The sequence below is a fragment of the Canis aureus genome, chromosome 31 (assembly GCF_053574225.1).
Source record: "Canis aureus isolate CA01 chromosome 31, VMU_Caureus_v.1.0, whole genome shotgun sequence".
In the NCBI taxonomy this organism is placed as follows: domain Eukaryota; kingdom Metazoa; phylum Chordata; class Mammalia; order Carnivora; family Canidae; genus Canis; species Canis aureus.
Window position 1 is genome coordinate 37,551,779 of NC_135641.1, and position 18,897 is coordinate 37,570,675.

General features: G+C 44.0%; 1 protein-coding gene and 1 long non-coding RNA gene across 6 annotated transcripts in view; one reads left to right on the forward strand and one right to left on the reverse strand.

Moving 5' to 3' along the window:
* GOLIM4 (golgi integral membrane protein 4) overlaps positions 1-5,498 on the reverse strand; it is a 79,100-nt gene extending 73,602 nt beyond the window's left edge. For 3 of the 4 annotated variants that reach the window (XM_077880229.1, XM_077880228.1, XM_077880227.1), the window contains exon 1: positions 5,238-5,497. In XM_077880229.1, the coding sequence (XP_077736355.1) occupies positions 5,238-5,424 (187 nt within the window). In that variant the 5' untranslated portion in view covers positions 5,425-5,497. Of the gene's footprint in view, positions 1-5,237 lie in introns of all 4 variants that reach the window. The other variant, XM_077880230.1, reaches the window with a different exon arrangement.
* Positions 5,499-11,550: 6,052 nt separating this feature from the next.
* Positions 11,551-15,947, forward strand: LOC144302669 (uncharacterized). Of its 2 annotated transcripts, XR_013369652.1 has the most exons (4): positions 11,551-13,120; positions 13,213-13,595; positions 14,039-14,146; positions 14,622-15,941. It is a non-coding gene; the product is annotated as an uncharacterized LOC144302669 (long non-coding RNA). The 2 variants fall into 2 exon arrangements; XR_013369653.1 differs by having other exon boundaries at positions 13,213-14,146; positions 14,543-15,947.
* The last annotated feature ends 2,950 nt before the right edge of the window (positions 15,948-18,897 follow it).

The window sequence follows — 18,897 nt, forward strand, 5'->3', positions numbered from 1 at the left end:
GAAGTCAATGTAAGGCTTCCAATTTGCCTGGGACTTAAACCAAAGGCTCACAAATAATGAAATTCTCTTACGTGGTCAACCGATATGGGCCTGTTCCAATTTACAGGGATGACTAAGGCAGACACAGTGTGTGGAACCATATAAATACGTGCAAGTCATATATATTTAACAGAAGGCTTAATGGAGTCAGATTTTCACTAAGTACCTAGAAGCTTCCGTTACTATACTATTCAGGGAATGCCTTTTAAGGTAGGGTTTTACATATAAATAAAAACTACTGAACTTAAGAGCATTTACTTCTGTTCTATTTTTTAAATGAAAGTGTTCATCCAATGGACAGTATCTAGTCGATGTGTATAAAGCCTACCTTTGGGATCCCTGGGTGGCGCAGCGGTTTGGCTCCTGCCTTTGGCCCAGGGCGCGATCCTGGAGACCCAGGATCGAATCCCATATCGGGCTCCTGGTGCATGGAGCCTGCTTCTCCCTCTGCCTGTGTCTCTGCCTCTCTCTCCTTCTCTCTCTCTCTCTGTGACTATCATAAATAAATAAATTTTAAAAATAAAATAAAATAAAGCCTAACTTTGCGCTTGAAAGTGAGTGTACCTACCCTCGGACAGCCCACACTCGTGGGTCTTAAAACCACTGTGTCCGGGGAGCCACCCAGTTGTACATCAAGTCCAAACAGTCCAAAATGTAAGCTTATACCCCTAAGCATTGTACGCCAGCTAATGCGATGGATCCTCATGACAACCTATTAGAAGCATTATTATTCTGATTGTTACACATGATGAAAGTGGATCACAGGGAAGTAACGTGTCCAAGATCACACAGCTGATAAAAAATAAGACAGCGAGACTCGAAACCCAAGTGCTCTGACTCCTCAGCCTGTATCCACTACACTTCACTGCCCACCGTATGTGTGTAAGCACATTCCTACGCAGATGGAAATACCACACGGGTATAGACCTACACTCTCCGGAGGGCCTACTCGATGCCAGGCGCCAGGCACTGGAGATGAAGGAATAAAGAAAGCCGGGCCCTGAGCTGAAGGGGACCTTTATTCTTTTTAAAGCAGATTCAGGGTAGGCTGAAAACAAAGAAGTCACCAGTTCCAATGTGTATGGTCATGCTCAGGCCAGCGTGCCATCCTGTGTTAGGGGAACACAATGCAAGGGACAACTAACTTAAGTCACAGTAGGAACCTCAGAAGCACCAAACAGTTTTTACTTTTTTTTTTAAAGATCTTATTTATTTGACAAAACACATGCACGCTCAAGGGCAAGGGGAGGAGCAGAGAGAGCAGCAGACTCTCCACTGAGCAGGGAGCTCTGTATGGGGCTCGATCCCAGGATCACGAGCTGAAGGCAGATGCTTAACCGACTGAGCCACCCCACCGCCCACTTTTTTTTTTTTTTTTTTTTACTTCGAATACCTGTAATACCCTTCTCTGGAACAGGAGCACAGGAAACGTAATATAAACCTTTTCTTAATGGTTTCTGGCCATCACTGGGAAGACCAACAGCACTGCAATACTGTGATACGGTGCTTCCGGAATGAGGGGTTATTTGCCCCTAGTTTTAAAAAATATAAACAGTTCTATCTCGATTCCAGATCCTATTACACAAGGTTATTGCCTACCACTAGGGGTTACACCCTTCTCTTATCTGATCTGATACAGATCAGAGTTAATCGGTAACCCTACTTTAATTTTTTAAGTTTAAATTGTCAGTGAAGGTCCCTTCTCCAGAGGAAAGTACTCGGGTCTGTGTCGTCCACCTGTTTCCTTTGATGTTCAATCAGGTACAACCAAAGGAGGTAGCTGATTAGGAAAACAAATCTTGTGAAGTTCAAAACTTACACCCATGACAAACCTGGGAAGAGAAAGACATGAAATATTATCTCACCTCAAACTGGGACCCTGATGATAACAACAGGTCACCTTTCATGAGAGGTATCTACTATGTGCCAGGTATGCGCTGGGAGCTTATTAGGAATTCATCGTTTTATCTTCACGTTAACCCTATGAAATAGGTCATTCTAATCTCCGTTGTATAAATTAAGAAAAATGAGGGCCAAGTTCACGCAGAAAGTTGCAGGACTAGAATTTGAATCACATGCTCAGGGTAAAAGCAACAACAACAAACCCCTCAGATGTCTTTGCAGCCAAGCAAGTAAATGTGTGAAACGGCTTCGTTTTTAGGGTGACAGGGCTGTAGTTCTCAACCTTGGCCACATATTGCAGTCACCTGGGGAGGACACCATCACCCACAGGTTGTGACTTCACTGGTTTGGGAGCTGCCGGTGGGATTCCAATGGGCAGTCAGCGCTAAGAACCACCGCGTATGGACACAGAGACTGGGGCATGGCCCACCTGAAAGCAGTTTTTAAAAAATTTAAGAGGTTACGTAAACATTGTGCCGGTCAAAGGTTGTTAACTACTGCCTCTGCCACCAAGATGTAACCTCTGCCCCCACTGGCTCAGGATAATTAATGTGCAGTAGAAGTGGGAGCTGGATAAGTAAATAGATATCCTGGCTGGCAGACACAGACGTTTGTTTTTACTGGAGAAAAGGTTGCCTAGCCTTGGAGCTTTCCCCAGGTTACCCCTCACCGTCTCCTATTTATGGATCGGGTCTTTACTGCAAAATGCATTTGGAGTCAGACATAACCTACTTTCAAAATAATTTCTGGAGTACAACCCATTCTTAAACTGAAGATGACCTAAATATGCTCACTTAACAAATGTATACCTTCAGATGAAAGGGCTAAACCACTTAAAACATTTCAAGAGTCATAGATATACACACACACACATATATATTTTGAAGAGGGCCACTCATAATTAACTCTGATCTTAATCCAAGCCAGGTCAAGAGATCTCACTTAACTAAACAAGTCCTAAGAATGGAGAGCCTAATGCCCTCAAAACAAATCTATGCAGGTGGTACAACACAGCACTGCTGAGGCAAATGTCATTTGTCATTGGAAGAGGGAAGCAAAGGCTGCATGCCATCAGAAAATCTTCATTAAATGGCCTGCAGATGTAAAATCCAAAATAAAAGCTAAAGGAGTCAATCGTGAATCCATGAAAGAAAGAAGAAAGAAAGAAAAGAAAAAGAAAGAAAGAAAGAAAAGAAGAAAGAAAGAGAGAGAGAGAGAGAGAGAGAGAGAGAAAGAAAGAAAGAAAGAAAGAAAGAAAGAAAGAAAGAAAGAAAGAAAGAAAGAAAGAAAGAGAGAAAGAAGAAACTGTAGCCTGCTTAGGGAACCACTCTTCATGCATGACCATATTGTTGCAGCACCAAAATTCAAGAGGAAATGGCAAAATACATTAAGAAACAGACTTTAAGGCCACTCAAACTAGCTACATTTTCTTTTCCTCTCCTGCTACAAAACAAATGTTGTGTATTTTAATGGCCTCGTATTACCACTTAGCACCACCAAAAAGAAGGCAAATAAAAGGAGAAAAGAAATTGAGATTGATTTTCAAAATGACATACTGCAAATACAGGCCATGACTCAGAAATCAGGGCCTCATCAATCAGTTCCAGCATTGTCTGCTGAGGAAATGCTCTACTCGGGCCGAATATTTTGTTGTTATTTTGTTTTTGTTTTTTCAAAAAGCAGAGACAGGGAAAAAGCCTGAGGAAGCAGACAAAAGTGCGTAAGATTAATTTTCACATCAATTAATTTTCACTGTTCAGGTAACCGTTTGTTGACTGAACAAATACATATTGATGCCCTCCTGAGTGTCAGGCACTGTGCAGTGCTGAGGATGTATGAACTTGACGGTGAACTTGACGGTGTCTATTTGCATGGGTCACCTAAACCAAGAGACCAAAGCACCAACCTCCTATAATCCACCACACACACCCCTTCCAGCCACAGGGTAAAAATCCAGTCTTGCCCTTGTAGTAGCGGAAGGCAAATTTTCCCCTTTGTCTAACTGCACTGAACTTCACAGGGAAACCACTCATGTCTTCTAAGTAAATAATACATAAATATCCAGATTCCGCATCCCAACAAGAAGTCATGGGTAAATTTCGACAAGTTTAAAGAAAAAAAAATTTTCCCCCTAAGTCTGTATCAAAACAGGTTTTCCTTTTGAACCAAACCCAGCTCCACATATTTTCACTGCCTGTGGCTGTGCAGCTTCAGTAAGCTAAAAATACTTCCCTTTCTTCTAAGTTGGGAAGAGAAAATAAGACCAAGCAAATCAGCCGCATGTCATTTTCTCTCATTTTAATTTTTTTTTTTTTTTTTACTAGAAAACACTCAAAATAGCCGAAGCAACGAAAAGGCATCTGTTTTCTATTTGTACACGCATACACGGACACCAACATCCATCCAGCTCGTCTCTTCCCAGTAATAGGAAATACGCTTTATTTGCATTATCAGCAAAGACTGTCAACATTTCACTACTCACAGCTTTCGTTCATTATATTTGTGGTTGCGGGGCGGGGGGGGGTGGGGGCGCCTAAGTGTTGAAAACCAGACACAAGTACAAGCTTTCGAAAAATACGTATATAGGATGACTGCGCTCCTAAGACCACATGGTGCTTGCTTTGCAGTCCAAGCGTCATTGAGGTCTCCGAAATGTACATTCAGGGAGATTCTAGAACAGAAGGATGGGAACTTTGCATCTTCTCGAGGGTCTTGCTCAAGTTGTGTTCATTGCATCCCACCAAATGAAAAAACTGTTTCTCCCCTTAGACTTCTGCAGGCTCACTGGAAAACACACACACGCACACGCCCCTACGTCTGTGACAAACGAAAAGTTACTCAAGGAAGAGAAACTCTGCACCCCCACCGCCACCCCCACCAGCCCCCAAAGCAAACTGCAGGACGGTGACCCGGTAGCCGTGGGTGCACTTCTCCAACTCTCCCAACATCCCTAAAGCCACCCTATTAAGTTAACGCAAACTGGCAGCGCCGGGCTCCGTGCGCCTGGGCCGTTAGTCTGGGCAGCCAGGTCCTGGCTAAATCTCACTTCAGAGAAAGAAAAAAGAAAAAAGAAAGCACAGCTGGGGGGGTCCCTGCCGAGCAGCCCCGTTTCTCGAGCTCCGGGCCGAGCCGGGTGCAGAGCGCACCGCCCGCGCCGGGACCGCGCGCCCCCGGGCCGCGCAGGCGGACGCGGCAGGACGGGCGCCCGCGGCGGGACCGACCTCGGAGGCCGCGGCCGGGGGAGGTGGGAGGCGCGGGTGTCACGTCCCCGGACCCCGGGGCCCCGCCGGCCGTACCTTGCAGCTGGGCGGACAGGGACTCCTGGTGCTGCTGGTACTTGAGCGCCACCGCCTCGGCTTTGCGCAGCTGCGTCTGCAGCTCGTAGTAGAGCATCGCGCCGTAGAGGAAGCCGAACACCACCGTGAGCAGCAGCAGCGTCTGGAAGATCCGCTTCTGCTTGCGGGAGCACATCCCGTTCCCCATAGTCCCGCCGCCGCCCCGCGGCCGCCCGCCGCCGCCCCTTCCCCCGCTGCGCCCCGAGCGAGCGTCTCAGCAGCCGCCGCCGCCGCCGGAGGAGGAGGAGGAGGGGGAGGGGGAGGGGGAGGAGGGGGAGGAGGCGGCCGGACGCGGCATGGGGAGGGGACGCGACACACAAAGCGGGGCCCGGGGGGAGCGCACACCCGTCCACGCCGCCCGGGCCGCGGCCGCCAAACTTCCGCGGGGCGGGCTGCGGGCGGGGGCGCGGGCCGGGGCGCGGGCGGGGGCGCGGGGGGCGCGGGCGGGGGCGCGGGGGGCCGCCCTGCGCATACTTCCGAGCGGGCCGCGGCCGCGCCGGTCCCCAGGCGCCGCCTGCCTTGTGTGCTTGGGTATTTTTTTTTTTTTCCCCTTTTCCTCCTCCTCCTCCCCACTTTTCGGCTCGGCTGCCCCCGGCGGCGCTCGGAGTCCCGCCCCGGCCGCTCCCGCCGCGCGCCTCTGCAGCCACCCAGAGGAGGGGGCGCGCCCAACAAAGGCCCCGGCCCGGGCGGCGGGGGATGGGCGGGGCGGGGCGGGGCGGGGCGGGGGCCGGGGCCACGGCGGCCGCCGCCTCCCGCCCAACTTACGTGTCACCCGCGGCCCCGCCAGCCCGGCCGCCGGGACTCCGGGAGGAAGTCCCCCTCGGGCTCCCCGCTCATTGGGCCCGCCCGAGCCGCCGCGCCCTCCCTTCGGGCCCCATTGGACGCCCGCCTTGTCCGTCCGACCCGGCGCCGCGCCTCCCCTCCGTCCGCGGGGGCCCGCGAGGGGCGCGGGGGGGACACGCGGGGAGGTCGGGGCGCCCGGGCCGGCCTGCGGCTGGGAGAGGTGCGGGGAGCGCACTGCGCGGGGTGCAGGACCCCCCGGGACGCCCGTGGGGACGGGGCAGGGGGGCCACGCGGGGAGGTCGGGGCGCCCGGGGCCGGCCTGCGGCTGGGAGAGGTGCGGGGAGCGCACTGCGTGGGCTGCAGGACCCCCCCCCGGGACGCCCGTGGGGACGGGGCAGGGGGGCCACGCGGGGAGGTCGGGGCGCCCGGGCCGGCCTGCGGCTGGGAGAGGTGCGGGGAGCGCACTGCGTGGGCTGCAGGACCCCCCCCCGGGACGCCCGTGGGGACGGGGCAGGGGGGCCACGCGGGGAGGTCGGGGCGCCCGGGCCGGCCTGCGGCTGGGAGAGGTGCGGGGAGCGCACTGCGCGGGGTGCAGGACCCCCCGGGACGCCCGTGGGGACGGGGCAGGGGGGCCACGCGGGGAGGTCGGGGCGCCCGGGCCGGCCTGCGGCTGGGAGAGGTGCGGGGAGCGCACGTGCGCGGGTGCAAGCGCGGGCGGGTCCGGGACCCGGGACGCCCGTGGGGACCCGGCAGTGGGTGCAGGTGGGAGGGGAAGGGGGGCGGTGGGAGCAGCCGCCCGCGCCCTCCCGGGCTCCCCGGGGTCCTTGCCCGCGGCGGGCGCGGGTCGGGAGACTGAGGCACGCTGACACGCTGCGCTGCCGCTCGGCTGCCCGCGGGGCTGGGGAGACCGTGGGGACACCAGCTTCCTTTGGCCGAGGGGAACGGAGTGATCTCATGTGCCCCCACACACACCCATTCCCCCGGGGGCGGGCGGGGGGGGGGGGGCTCCTAACAGAAGAACTTAGAAAACTAATCTCCAAAATCAGTATTGCCTACGTTTTGTCTCATGCATCTGGCAGCTTGGTGCAAAAATACATGAGTAACGTTGCTAGATCACACAGGGAGGGGTTCCCTACGTGAGGCAAAGTAAGACGCGAGAACCACAAACCTCTTCAAAGAAAATCAAAGTCTAAGAAAACCGTGCTTTTGTTCTTGCACGCGTCCCTGGGGGGGGGGGGGGGGAGGCCGGCGTGGATGATGATTCTGTTTCTGCTCTTGAGCTGACTTCGAAGAAGGTAAATTGTTTTCTCAAATGGCTCGGTGGCGCCTTGGGATTTGTTTCGCACCGCGTGGTTTTTAGGAGGCTCTAACCAGGTTTCAGTTATCACCGTCAATAATGGACAGTGAGGGTGGACCTGCGTGGCCAAGTTAGACTTAAAGATGGTCCCTGGTGTAGAACTTTTTTAGGGAGACTCTGGAATTAGAGAATGCCCCAACCGTAAAATAAACCCCATTACCTTGGCCCAGCTAGCCTATGACATTTATACTGCCATGAAAACTTAAGTTTGCCTGGCGTGTGCTTTTCCCTAATACGTAATAACTCACAATATAACAATGATTATATAACCGTAATCCTGTTGTTCAAGATGCTTTCGTTTATAAATATGCTCTCTCACTTATCACACCCAGGTTAAGTATTAGCTTTACGTTTTGGTAAAGAAATGAAGGTTTCTTGAAGGGGCTGTGATAGCTCTAGGACCTACAACGTGCAGAAATTTAGGAGTTCAGCAGGATTAGATCCAGGTGACAGTCCTGCTGATTTTATCTCTTCTCCTAATGGAAGCCAAGTTCTTACTCTTTTTAAACAAGTGACATTAACAAACTGTTGTATCTGGCCTGTTAAAATGAGACCCTAGCTTAAAAAGAGAATGATTTAGGGGATCCCTGGGTGGCTCGGCGGTTTAGTGCCTGCCTTCAGCCCAGGGCGTGATCCTGGAGTCCTGGGATCAAGTCCCCTCATTGGGCTCCCTGCAGGGAGCCTGCTTCTCCCTCTGCCTGTGTCTCTGCCTGTGTGTGTGTGTGTGTCTGTGTCTTTCATGAATAAATAAATAAAATCTTTAAAAAAAGAATGATTTAAGGAAGTTGTAAGATTTGGTTCTGTCGTATAGATCGTCTATAGCCTTACTTGTGATGCAGTCTACCACTGTTTAAATTTCCCTCTTTCAGTTTTACTCTTAGAAATCCAGACTGGATAATTGCTGCACTCTTGTTAAAATTCCTCATAACTAAAAAAAGTCCCTAACGTCATCAGTGTACAATCTGCTAAATAAACTCTCCAAAAATACTAGCAGAACCACTCTGGAGGAAATGGAAATTTTATAGCAACCATCCTGGCCCAATACTAGAGGAGAAAATTAACTGAAAAAAGAAGGAAGGAAAGGAAGGGAGGGTGGGGAAAGAAAGACAAAGGGAAAAGAGAAAGGAAGGAAGAAAGAAATTGTACAGAGGATTGGGAAATTATTACTCATGTTACATAGTGTGCAGTATTTAGTTGCAGTTCAGAATCTTTGGAAAATTCTTACGCTTCTGGAATACATGATTACTCTGTTTAAACCTCTGATTCCTTTGCATCTGATTTCAGACTCCAAAAGTATTCTTTGCCTAAAGCTGCTGGCTGACTACAGAATATAATAAATGTAGGCCATAAAACACAACTCAATATTTTAGTCATAAAATTTGAAAGAGAACAAAAATTATTACCTGGACTTATCCATTATTTCAAATTCAGGAAGGGTAAGTAGAAGTACATAAAATCACTAATGGCAGTGTCTTTATAAAATTACTTTCCAAGGTGAAGTATGCTGCTAGTTTCTTAAAAATATCAGTATAAAGCTTTTGAGAGGCCAACATTGGGGAAGCTATCCAGGGCCTATAAATTGAATTTACATAACATTGCCTTTGGGTAGAACTTGTAATAGATGAGCTATTTCTACTGGTCTTGCGAGGTCCATTGTTAGTTCTATTTTATTTTTATTTATCATTTTTAAAATAGTATTATATAATTATATTTCCATATGTCATATATTTAGCAATATATATATATGTAATTTAAGAATAATATATCCTGAGGTATTTCACCAGTTTAATGTTTTATTTCTGGGGCAGGGAGAAATTAACTTAAAGATTCAAAGTCTAACATTTGAGAAGGACTAAGGTAACATTTGGGAACCTTAGCATTCTTTCCAGTTTTATTAAATTTGTCATTTTAATAAAATGTGTTCATTTTCAAAATAGGGGAAGGCGAGAAAAATATAGTCGGGGGATACAGCCTGTATATAATTTGTGAAAATAGATGATCCCTCCTAGAGTTAAGTAGTTTCCGTTGTGAGTGGAATTTTTCAGTTAAATCTCTTTACTATAAATTGAATTCAATAGTTTGCAAGAGATATCAACATCTAAGAAAAGGTGATGAACATTAAATAATTTTTTGAAAAACTTTATAACTGTAGTAATGGGGACGTCTGGGTGGCTCAGTGGTTGAGGTCTCCCTTTGGCATAGGTCATGATCCCCGGGTCCTGGGATCGAGTCCCACGTCAGGCTCCCTGCAGGGAGCCTGCTTCTCCCTCTGCCTCTGTCTCTGCTTCTCTCTCTCTGTCTCTCGTGAATAAATAAAATCTTAAAAATAAAATAATAAATAATAAAATAATAATAATAAAATCTTTTATTAAACCTGTGTGGTAATGGATGTTACCTAGAATTATTGTGGGATCATTTTGCAGTAAGTATTTATTTTGAATCATAATGTCATACACTTAAACTAATCCATGAAAAAAAAACTAATCCAGTGTTATATGTCAATTATATCTCGATAAAAAAATAAAATTGTAAATGGCGTTTCAGTATTAATAAAGCACAGCTTTGGCCTTTTCATGTAAATATTTCTGGAATCAGGGATCCCTGGGTGGCACAGCGGTTTGGCGCCTGTCTTTGGCCCAGGGCGTGATCCTGGAGATCCGGGATCGAATCCCACGTCGGGCTCCCGGTGCATGGAGCCTGCTTCTCCCTCTGCCTGTGTCTCTGCCTTTCTCTCTCTCTCTCCCTGTGTGACTATCATAAATAAATAAAAATTTAAAAAACTAACTAAATAAATAAATAAATAAATAAATATTTCTGGAATCAACTATCCTTTTTCCTCTGTAGGAATCTATGCTCCCCATCTCTGTCTCTTTACCACTTTACCATTTGCTACACCTAATTAACACACAGGCTTCCTGCTTGCCACTTTAGGGCCACTCTGTTTTGAGAGATAAAGGGAGCTACATTCAAGGTTTTCTGCTTTTTTGAGGACTCTGTGAGAGATGTTTTGAAACTCCTTTTCCACAAAATGTTGCTAATGACCTGGTAGTAATTGGTAGCAGATTAACAGAGTTATGAAAATTACTTAGGAGGCCCTAAATGTGCAGGTGTGTAGCTGAACAAGAACTACCTACCATTTCAAGGGTCTTTAACGTCCTTCTTAAGTAGCACAACTTTGCATACCATAAACTTCCAAATTCTAAGGTGGTGGCACAAGAAATTATTTACGTGTGTTGCTTAATACTTATCATTGCTACATGTCACTTTTAGAAAAGAGTTCCCCAGAATGTTAGAATAAATGGAAAAAGACTGTATGTGAGACTCAAGTGAAGTGGATTTCCCACATCTTCCATTGGCTCTTTCAGGCCACTTTTCACCAGTTCACTGTCTTTGGCAACTCAGACTTCAGACAGACAGACTGTGGGAAGATCAATAGCCAAATGAAACATTACATTTTTAATGCCCCCCCGCCCCGCACAAATGTATAGGTTGTTGGATTCCTTTGCATAAAAGACATGCTTGGTTTATCCATGACCATTTTATAGAATTGGTTTTAAAATTTAGCGTTATGTGGTAGGTACGTGTAGTAATTTCTTAGTTGTCATGAGACATGGCTGATCATATTTATGATGTATCTAATGCTAAATTCTGGGTCAGAAATTCAACATTCAATTCCAGAACTTTTCCGAAGGGAAATCCTATTCTGCTCCATAAATATGTGTTATGCTCTAGTTTCAGGAATATTTTGAGTCAAAACAAAAGGACAATCAATGGTTTTACTTAAAAATTAAGAAGAGCAAACTTAAAAAAAAAAGAAGATTATGAGAGTCAAGTTACCTCAGCATTAAGTTCAGCTCACGTTAAAATTGTGAAATAAAAACACGTTATCTTTCCTCACTCTGCTCCTTCTCATTCTGTTCTGTAGTGCAACTCTTCACATCCTGGCACCCAACATCCTAGTAATCCCCTATTGTTTCCCAGGATCTTTTTTTTTTTTTTTTAAGATTTTATTTATTTATTCATGAGAGACACAGAGAGAGAGGCAGAGACAGGCAGAGAGAGACGCAAGCTCCCTATAGGGAGCCCGATATGGGACTTGATCCCGGGACTCCAGGATCACTCCCAGAACCAAAGGCAGGTACTCAACCACTGAGCCAACTAGGCGTCCCATTTCCCAGGATCTTTGTCTACTACTGTGTCCTCCACTCCCTACCACCCACCCGCATACATTGTCCTTCCCTTCTTGAAGACAGAGGACGAATCTAAAATAATTTTCCTCAAAACACCTATTCCTGTTCTTCATATAATCACTCAAAGGAAAGCAAGTAGGACAATATTAAAGGATGGATTACCTTATTGCTCTCAAGAATTTTGTGAGAAAATACATTAAACCAAAGGACTGAGCTCTAATGGCATAATCCTAGACAGGCTGGTGGGCAGATGAGTCATAATTATGGGTTAAAGAGTTTCACTTTTTGCTACTTACTTCCTGATTCTCCTGCCTAGTTGTAAAGGGGCTCAGGAACAAAAGGTGACACAAGATGCCTACTGCCAGGTTACAAATCCCACGTAAGTTACAAACTATCTCTGAAGTCAGAGATATAAGGTCAGTCACTGTTAGGACCTTAATTCTCTCATCTGTAAAATGGGAGGGATGATCATATCTGTGCTGCCTAGCTTCAGAGAGAATAAACCCATCATTTCAAAAAAAGAAGATAAACTTTAGACTTCAATTTAGATAAAATTGAACGTTGTAGTGATACTTGTCAACCTAAATTTGTACACTTGTGGAAAAACTACAGTTGATTAAAAACAAAAACAAAAGACATCAGCTACCCAGTTTAAAATGATAATTTTCCAATCACAATTATTAACTGAGCTTCTTTCATAGTCGAGAAGGAATGAATTATGACCTTAAAACAAAGGTCTTTCCTTGTAATCCACTTATTCAAGCCAGATTTCTAATTCTTGGGTTATAATTTACAGACTAATGTTTTCATTATGCTTTATCTCAACAATTCTCTTAAGTAGTTATTGTGTGCAAGGCACAATGCGGGGAGGGAAGTGGGGGGTGGAGGATATAATGCTGAGTGAACCATAGACCCTTTCTGTGAACAGTTTACGAGTATGGCCCTTGTTGATTTAAAGGGTAAATCAGGGGCACCTGGGTGGCTCAGTCGGTAAAGCATCTGCCTTCGGCTCAGTCATGATCCCAGGGTCCTGGGATCAAGCACCTATTGGGTTCCCCACTCAGCGGGGTGTCTGCTTCTCCCCCTGTTCTTGCTCTCTCTCTCTCTCACTCTCTCAACTAAATTAATTAATTAAATATTTTTTTAAGAAATGGCTAAATTGAAGTTCTGGTTGGAAATTAAATAACCCAAGGAGAGATCAGAGCAAGAGAGCAAGAGACGTCATGATGTAATCATGATAGTTCTAGAGAAGGAGGCCTGTTGGACAAGACAATGGGATAGGTTAATCAGTAGAGTGAGCTCAAGCTGGGAAAAAGGAAAGCGATGCCCAGACTCCTTAAAACATATAAACGTTACTTCATTTTTATTCTCTTTTGATGAAGGACAAGGCCTTTGCTCTGTGTGCGGGCCTGTTGTTGGTTGGAGCTCTGCTTAGTCTCTTAAGCCAAACAACATCGTTCAGATTCCAGTTTCGGCTTCACTGAGTGGGGCAAGACCTTCAGGATGTTTGTTTGGTAAGGTCATTCAATGTAAATATGTCTAGATTTGAAGGCGGTTTTATCTTGGTTTTGTTTTTCATCTAACCTGACTGCAATTTTTCTTTCAGATACCAGCCACCATGGAGCTTTTCCAAATCACTCATCTTAATTTTCATAGAAACAACTCTTTTATTTTTTCACTCTCATATTTCATTAGTTTACGTAACAGTTGATTAAATTACATAATTAAAATAGCAAGTGGAATTGCATAAACAGCTTTTAGAACAAACCACTAGTCTGTAGGAGGCATTCTGTTCAGTAGACAGACAAGCCAAGCAGAGATTAAGGGATGTGCCAGGAGTCTTCAGCCCAGAAGTGCACAGGGGAGAGACCAACTAACAGAGTGGAAAGCCTCCCATCATCCAGTGAGTTGGCGAAGTGAAGTCTAGGGCTTCTCCCATACATTGAGGTGACTAGTGAGGTAAAAGGAGAAATTGGTGATCAAGAAAAGGTATGTGAGAGAAATAATAGGGCCACCAGTGGTGTTAAGAAGAGAACTTTGAGCATTGTTGGTAGAACTACCAAGAGGATGTTGAGATGAAGCCTACAAGGAGGATGGAACTGTTGTGGGGTGGGTTGGGGTAGAAGATGACAGTGGGTTGGGGATAAATTGGTGACAGATAAATAAGGGAAGAGGAGTGGTAGGGTGCACTCTGCTTTTGATGGTTTGCCCACAAAGGAAGATAGATTGGGTGGAGCTTGAGGAAACAATGCGGTTGAGAGAAAGTTTGCTATGGGGCCTTTTGTTTTGGGGTTAGTACACACAAGAATTTTTTCAAGGAGCTAGTAGAGAGGGATAGGTCAAAGATTTGAAATGCCACATTAAATATATTGGAATGTATGGAACGTTATTTCTTAAGGCAATGCCCTATTATAGTTCATTTTTCATTTTAGAGGCTCAATAAATTATGGAATGAATGGTCTTCAGAGTCACTAAGAGGAAGAAAATTGAAAAGATTGCCTGGCTAATTGAAAAAGAAATTTGTTTGAGGGCCTCAGGTGGTATGTACTTGTGTTAATTTACTCTGATTAAATGTGAATGTCCCCCCAAAATGGGCACAATCGTATGATAATATCCCAAATAGAGAATCTGTTAAACAGTATGTATCTATTTAAGAAGAAAAACAAACTCTGCTTTGAATAACAATAATTGGTCCATTTAAAACCTTTTATGTACAACTGTTATATATGTTTACTAAGCAGTTTATTACATTTACAAATGTTTCATAACATTAAGTGCAAACAGGAGAATGTGAAATTGTATAAATAATATTACTGTAATCCTGTTAAATTACTTACAAAAATAATTTGTTATATATTACTACTTTTAAGGAATTAGATGGAAAGGGAAAAAAAGGTGGATATTTTCAATAACTCATGAAAATCTATTCTCTTCAGGATAATGATGCTTTCCGCTCATTTGCTGGTTTTAACATTGTTGAACATATCCCTGATCATAAGATCTGTTTTTCCATAGGAGTGAGTTGATATCACACCATGAAAAAGGAGAGTAAAATACCCAGCCCTGAGAGACCATTTTCCACGTCTTCCCTCTCTCTCTCTTCCACCATCAGTAATGAATTAAGTCAGCTGTCACTGCGTGACTTTGGGACAGAGAAACTAAAGTAAAAGCAAAACCATGAAAAACTGGTTTTTTGCTCCTTTTCCTGCTTCTATTCTTGCTGGGACCTACACCCCCACCTTATATAAGCCTTATAAAACAGATAGTGTATGTCCTCTTTTTAAAGGTCAAGAAGGTAATGATTTTTTGGAGTCTTCCAGCACAATCAATAACACCTAAGTTGTGACTAGGTGGGGTCTTCATGAAAGTTTTCTAAGACCGCTGACTCATCAGGACCCTTGGCTCCGGGGCATAAGTGACTATTATGAAGAGCACCTAAACACTTGGCTTTGTTCCTGGATCCTGAGAAGACACTACACTGGACCACAATTCTCAATAAAAACCCCACGCCCCACACAAAGTCAAAATTCACTCTTTCTTCCTTTCTGAGGTTCCCAGATGCTCTGTCTGTATCTATACTCTCTCTCTGAATCTATGATAAACTCTGTTCTCACTTCCTCTCAGCCCACATTTGATTTCTGTCCTGCACCTGAAGTCAAGGATCCTCTTGGCTTGTCCAGTGGGACCCCTGTAGGTCCTCGGACCTAGCCAGCCTGTATCAACCTCAGATGTGACTTCAGTGTCCCTCTCAACATCAGCCCGTGCCAACAGTGTACAGCACTACGCCTAGTATCTAGTAAACACTGAACACATTTTAATGGAGTGAGCGAATAAACTTAGCATACAATGGAATCTATTTCTATTCTCTGGTGAAAATCAAAAGAAATAACAAGGGAATTTACAAGATAAATGAAAGAGATAGAAAAGAAAAAATTCTGGGGAAAAATATAGAATAAAATTTATCTGATTTTAAAAGTAGTGCAATTTCTAAGTAGGGAAGTGTTGCAAGAAATCAGAAATGAAAATAATTAAATACATTGGATTACTTGAAATTCAAAATTGTTGCATCTCAAACAATACTAAAAAGGTTAAAAAGCAGACATTTACAGAATATTATTTGCATAGATTGAATAGATTGCATAAATTACATAGATTCAACTTCATATAATTGTATACATATTGTTAAAACACTAAGATAATTAAAAAATTGCAAAGTTCATAAGCATATAATAGTCCATAAACAGTTCGTAAACAGGTAAACAGACAGTAAATATGTGAGAAAGTATTCAATCTCAGTAATCAAAGAAATGAAAACAATACTAATAATCTCATAACTAAAAAAACAAAAAGCAAGATTTTTTTTTTAAAGTTTAAGATTGGCTTCATGTGATCAAAAATATTTCAAACAAAAATATGCTGCAAAGGAAGCTGTGAATTGATACATTTTCTGGAAGGCAAAACGGCGATTCAGATCAAGGACCATAAAATATTCATACCTTTTTTCAATAATCTGTCTTCTAGGAATCTAACCATAGAAAGTAGTCTAGAACTCAAGAATACATTTTTACATGCAAAGATAATTATCACAAGGAGTGCCTGGCTGGCTCAGATGGTAGATCATGCAACTCGGACCTCAGGGTTGTGGGTTTAAGCCCCATGTTGGATATAGAGATTACTTAAATAAATAAGCTTAAAACAACAACAAAACAGATAATTATCACAAAATCTGTTATTATAAAAAAAAAAGTAGAAACAACCTAAATGCTGAACTATTGGGAAATAGTTAAATAAACTATAGTATAAATGATATATAAAGAATAGAATATTGTGATATAATAATTTATAAGAAATATACATTTGATCATTCTGATGACCAAAATACATTTCTCAGATATATTTGGTCCCCATCCACATTCCCTGAAAATGCTTCAGAGCCATAAAGGTGAAATAGATGTCTTGTTAAGAATGAAGGTGACTTTTGGACCCCACCCAAGGTCAAAGTCAAGGACTAGGTGCCAGGAGGACCAAACATGTGAATAAAGGACTGAAACTCAGTCCCATCCCCCAGTGTCAGGGAGAGGGGCTGGAGATTAAGTCAGGCTATGAGCAATGACTTAGGCGATTATGACTTTGTAAAGGAAGCTGCCAGGAAAAACGTAAGAACGCAGCTTTTTGGTCCTTTATTTCAGAGATCTTCCTGGTTGGTGAACAGGTGAAGCTCTGTGGAGAGTGACGTGCCTAGAATGGGCATGGAAGCTCCCTGCCCTATGGATCTCTTCCTTTAGCTGTTGATTTGTATCTTTTATCATATCCCTTAATAAACTGGTAAACAGGTGTTTTCCTGAGTTCTGTGAGCTGCTCTAGCAAAGTCATCCAATTTAAAGGGGAGGTTGTTGGAACCTCCAATTTGTAATAGGTTGGTCAGAAGCGTAAGTAACAGCCTGGGGCTTGAGACAAGTGTCCGAAGGGGTTAGGAGTGGGGGTGCAGTCTTGTAGAGCTGAGCCCTTCAACCTGTGGAATCTGATGCTCTCTCCAGGTAGATAGGATCAGACTTGAGTTGAATTCTCCAACTGCCTGCTGGTGTGCAAGAATTCATTGGCATTGTGGGTGAGAGAAACACAACCCCATGTTGGAATTGGGTCCAGATTCTCTAATAGAAATATTAGACATTAAAACCAGCTGTTTAGCTTAGAATCCTCAGAAAAGGACCCCAAATAAAACTTTCATGTAAGGTTTTTAGGTTATTAGGAAGGTTATTAGGAAGAATTCCCATGAAAAATCAGGATAGCAGGAAGGGATGGCAAATGAGAGGTCCCAAAGTAACTTTTGCTCACTCAGAAGAGCTCTGGAAAAAGTGTAGATCATACCTCAGAGTTGATCCCATAAGGAGCAAGAGAGCTGGCATATCTGTATTTCTGCTCCATGGATTCATTAACTAAGGGTTTGGTTTAGGGGTATAAAATCCCAGATATTTCCCCATCCTCTGTGCAAACAGCAAAGTGGCCACAGCAGCCCGAGTCCCAGATACTGGCTACCACAGGAGTGAAATCACACTAGAAGCTTAGATGCAGGAAAATGGCAAAAGTTCCCCCCAGATATGCATGCGGCGCTGACATATCTGCTAAACATATCTGCTAAAAGAGGGGTATTTGTAAAGAGTACCCAAGATATGATGAATGCTAAATTATGAAAAAAAATAAAAACAAGGTAGAAAATACTGCATAAGGGATCCAGATTTGCACCGCAGCCTGAAATAACTAAAAAATGAACAAAATATATGACACAGTGGTTCAGACAGAAGACATGGGGCAAGAGTGATCCTAGAAAGAGAGGAAACAAAAGAGGTCAACCTAAGAATGACTGCTCTAACTACTGCCTGACGAGAAGGCTGCCATACAGAGAAGGAGGAGCCCAATGGAGCATGGCCATCGCCCCAACAGAAGACAACCCCAGGAGACTAAAGAGACGTTTTGTGTTAGGGAAAGTTGGTAGAAGGTACACGACAATTTGTGCAATTTTTCTGTAGGTCTAAAATTACTTCAAAATAAAAAGTCTTAAAAATCCAAAAAAGGGAAAAAACAAACCATGAGAATGCTAATCAAAATAAAGATGGGGTGGCTATATTAATAATAGAGAAAGTAGATTTTATTTTACTTTTTAATTTTTTTAGAGAAAGTAGATTTTCGAGAAAAAATATGATCAAGAAGAAAGTTAAAAAAAAAGAATAAAGTTGATCATTTCAGAATGATAAAGGAGTCCATTTATCAAGACGACCTAATAATCCTGAATGATTATGTGCCTAATGGTAGGCCTTCTAAATGCACGAAGCAAAAAGTAATAGAACAAAGAGAAGTAGACCAGTCCACAAGTACAGTTGGAGTCTTCAACTCTTTTCTTCTGGGACTTGATAAAAGGAGTAGCTAGAAAATCGGTAAGGATTTAAAAGACCAGAACAATGTTATTGACTAACAAGACCTAATTGACATTTATAGAACATTCCACTCGACAACAGAATCACATCCTTTTTAAGTGCTTATGGACCATTTACCAATATGGACCACATTCTGAGATATAAATGAGTCTCAGTGCATTTATGCCACCCCACACACATTTCTTTTTGTTGTGGAGTGCTGTTGGTGGGTCAGATAACATCCAGTGCATCATGGGTAGCTTCTGCTGGTTCCTGCTAACAGGTGGGGAGAAAAAGCATCTGCCAAATCAATAGCCGTATATCTGATATCAGGTGATGTGTTAATTTGCTCAAGCAATTGGAACCCATAGTTGGTACAG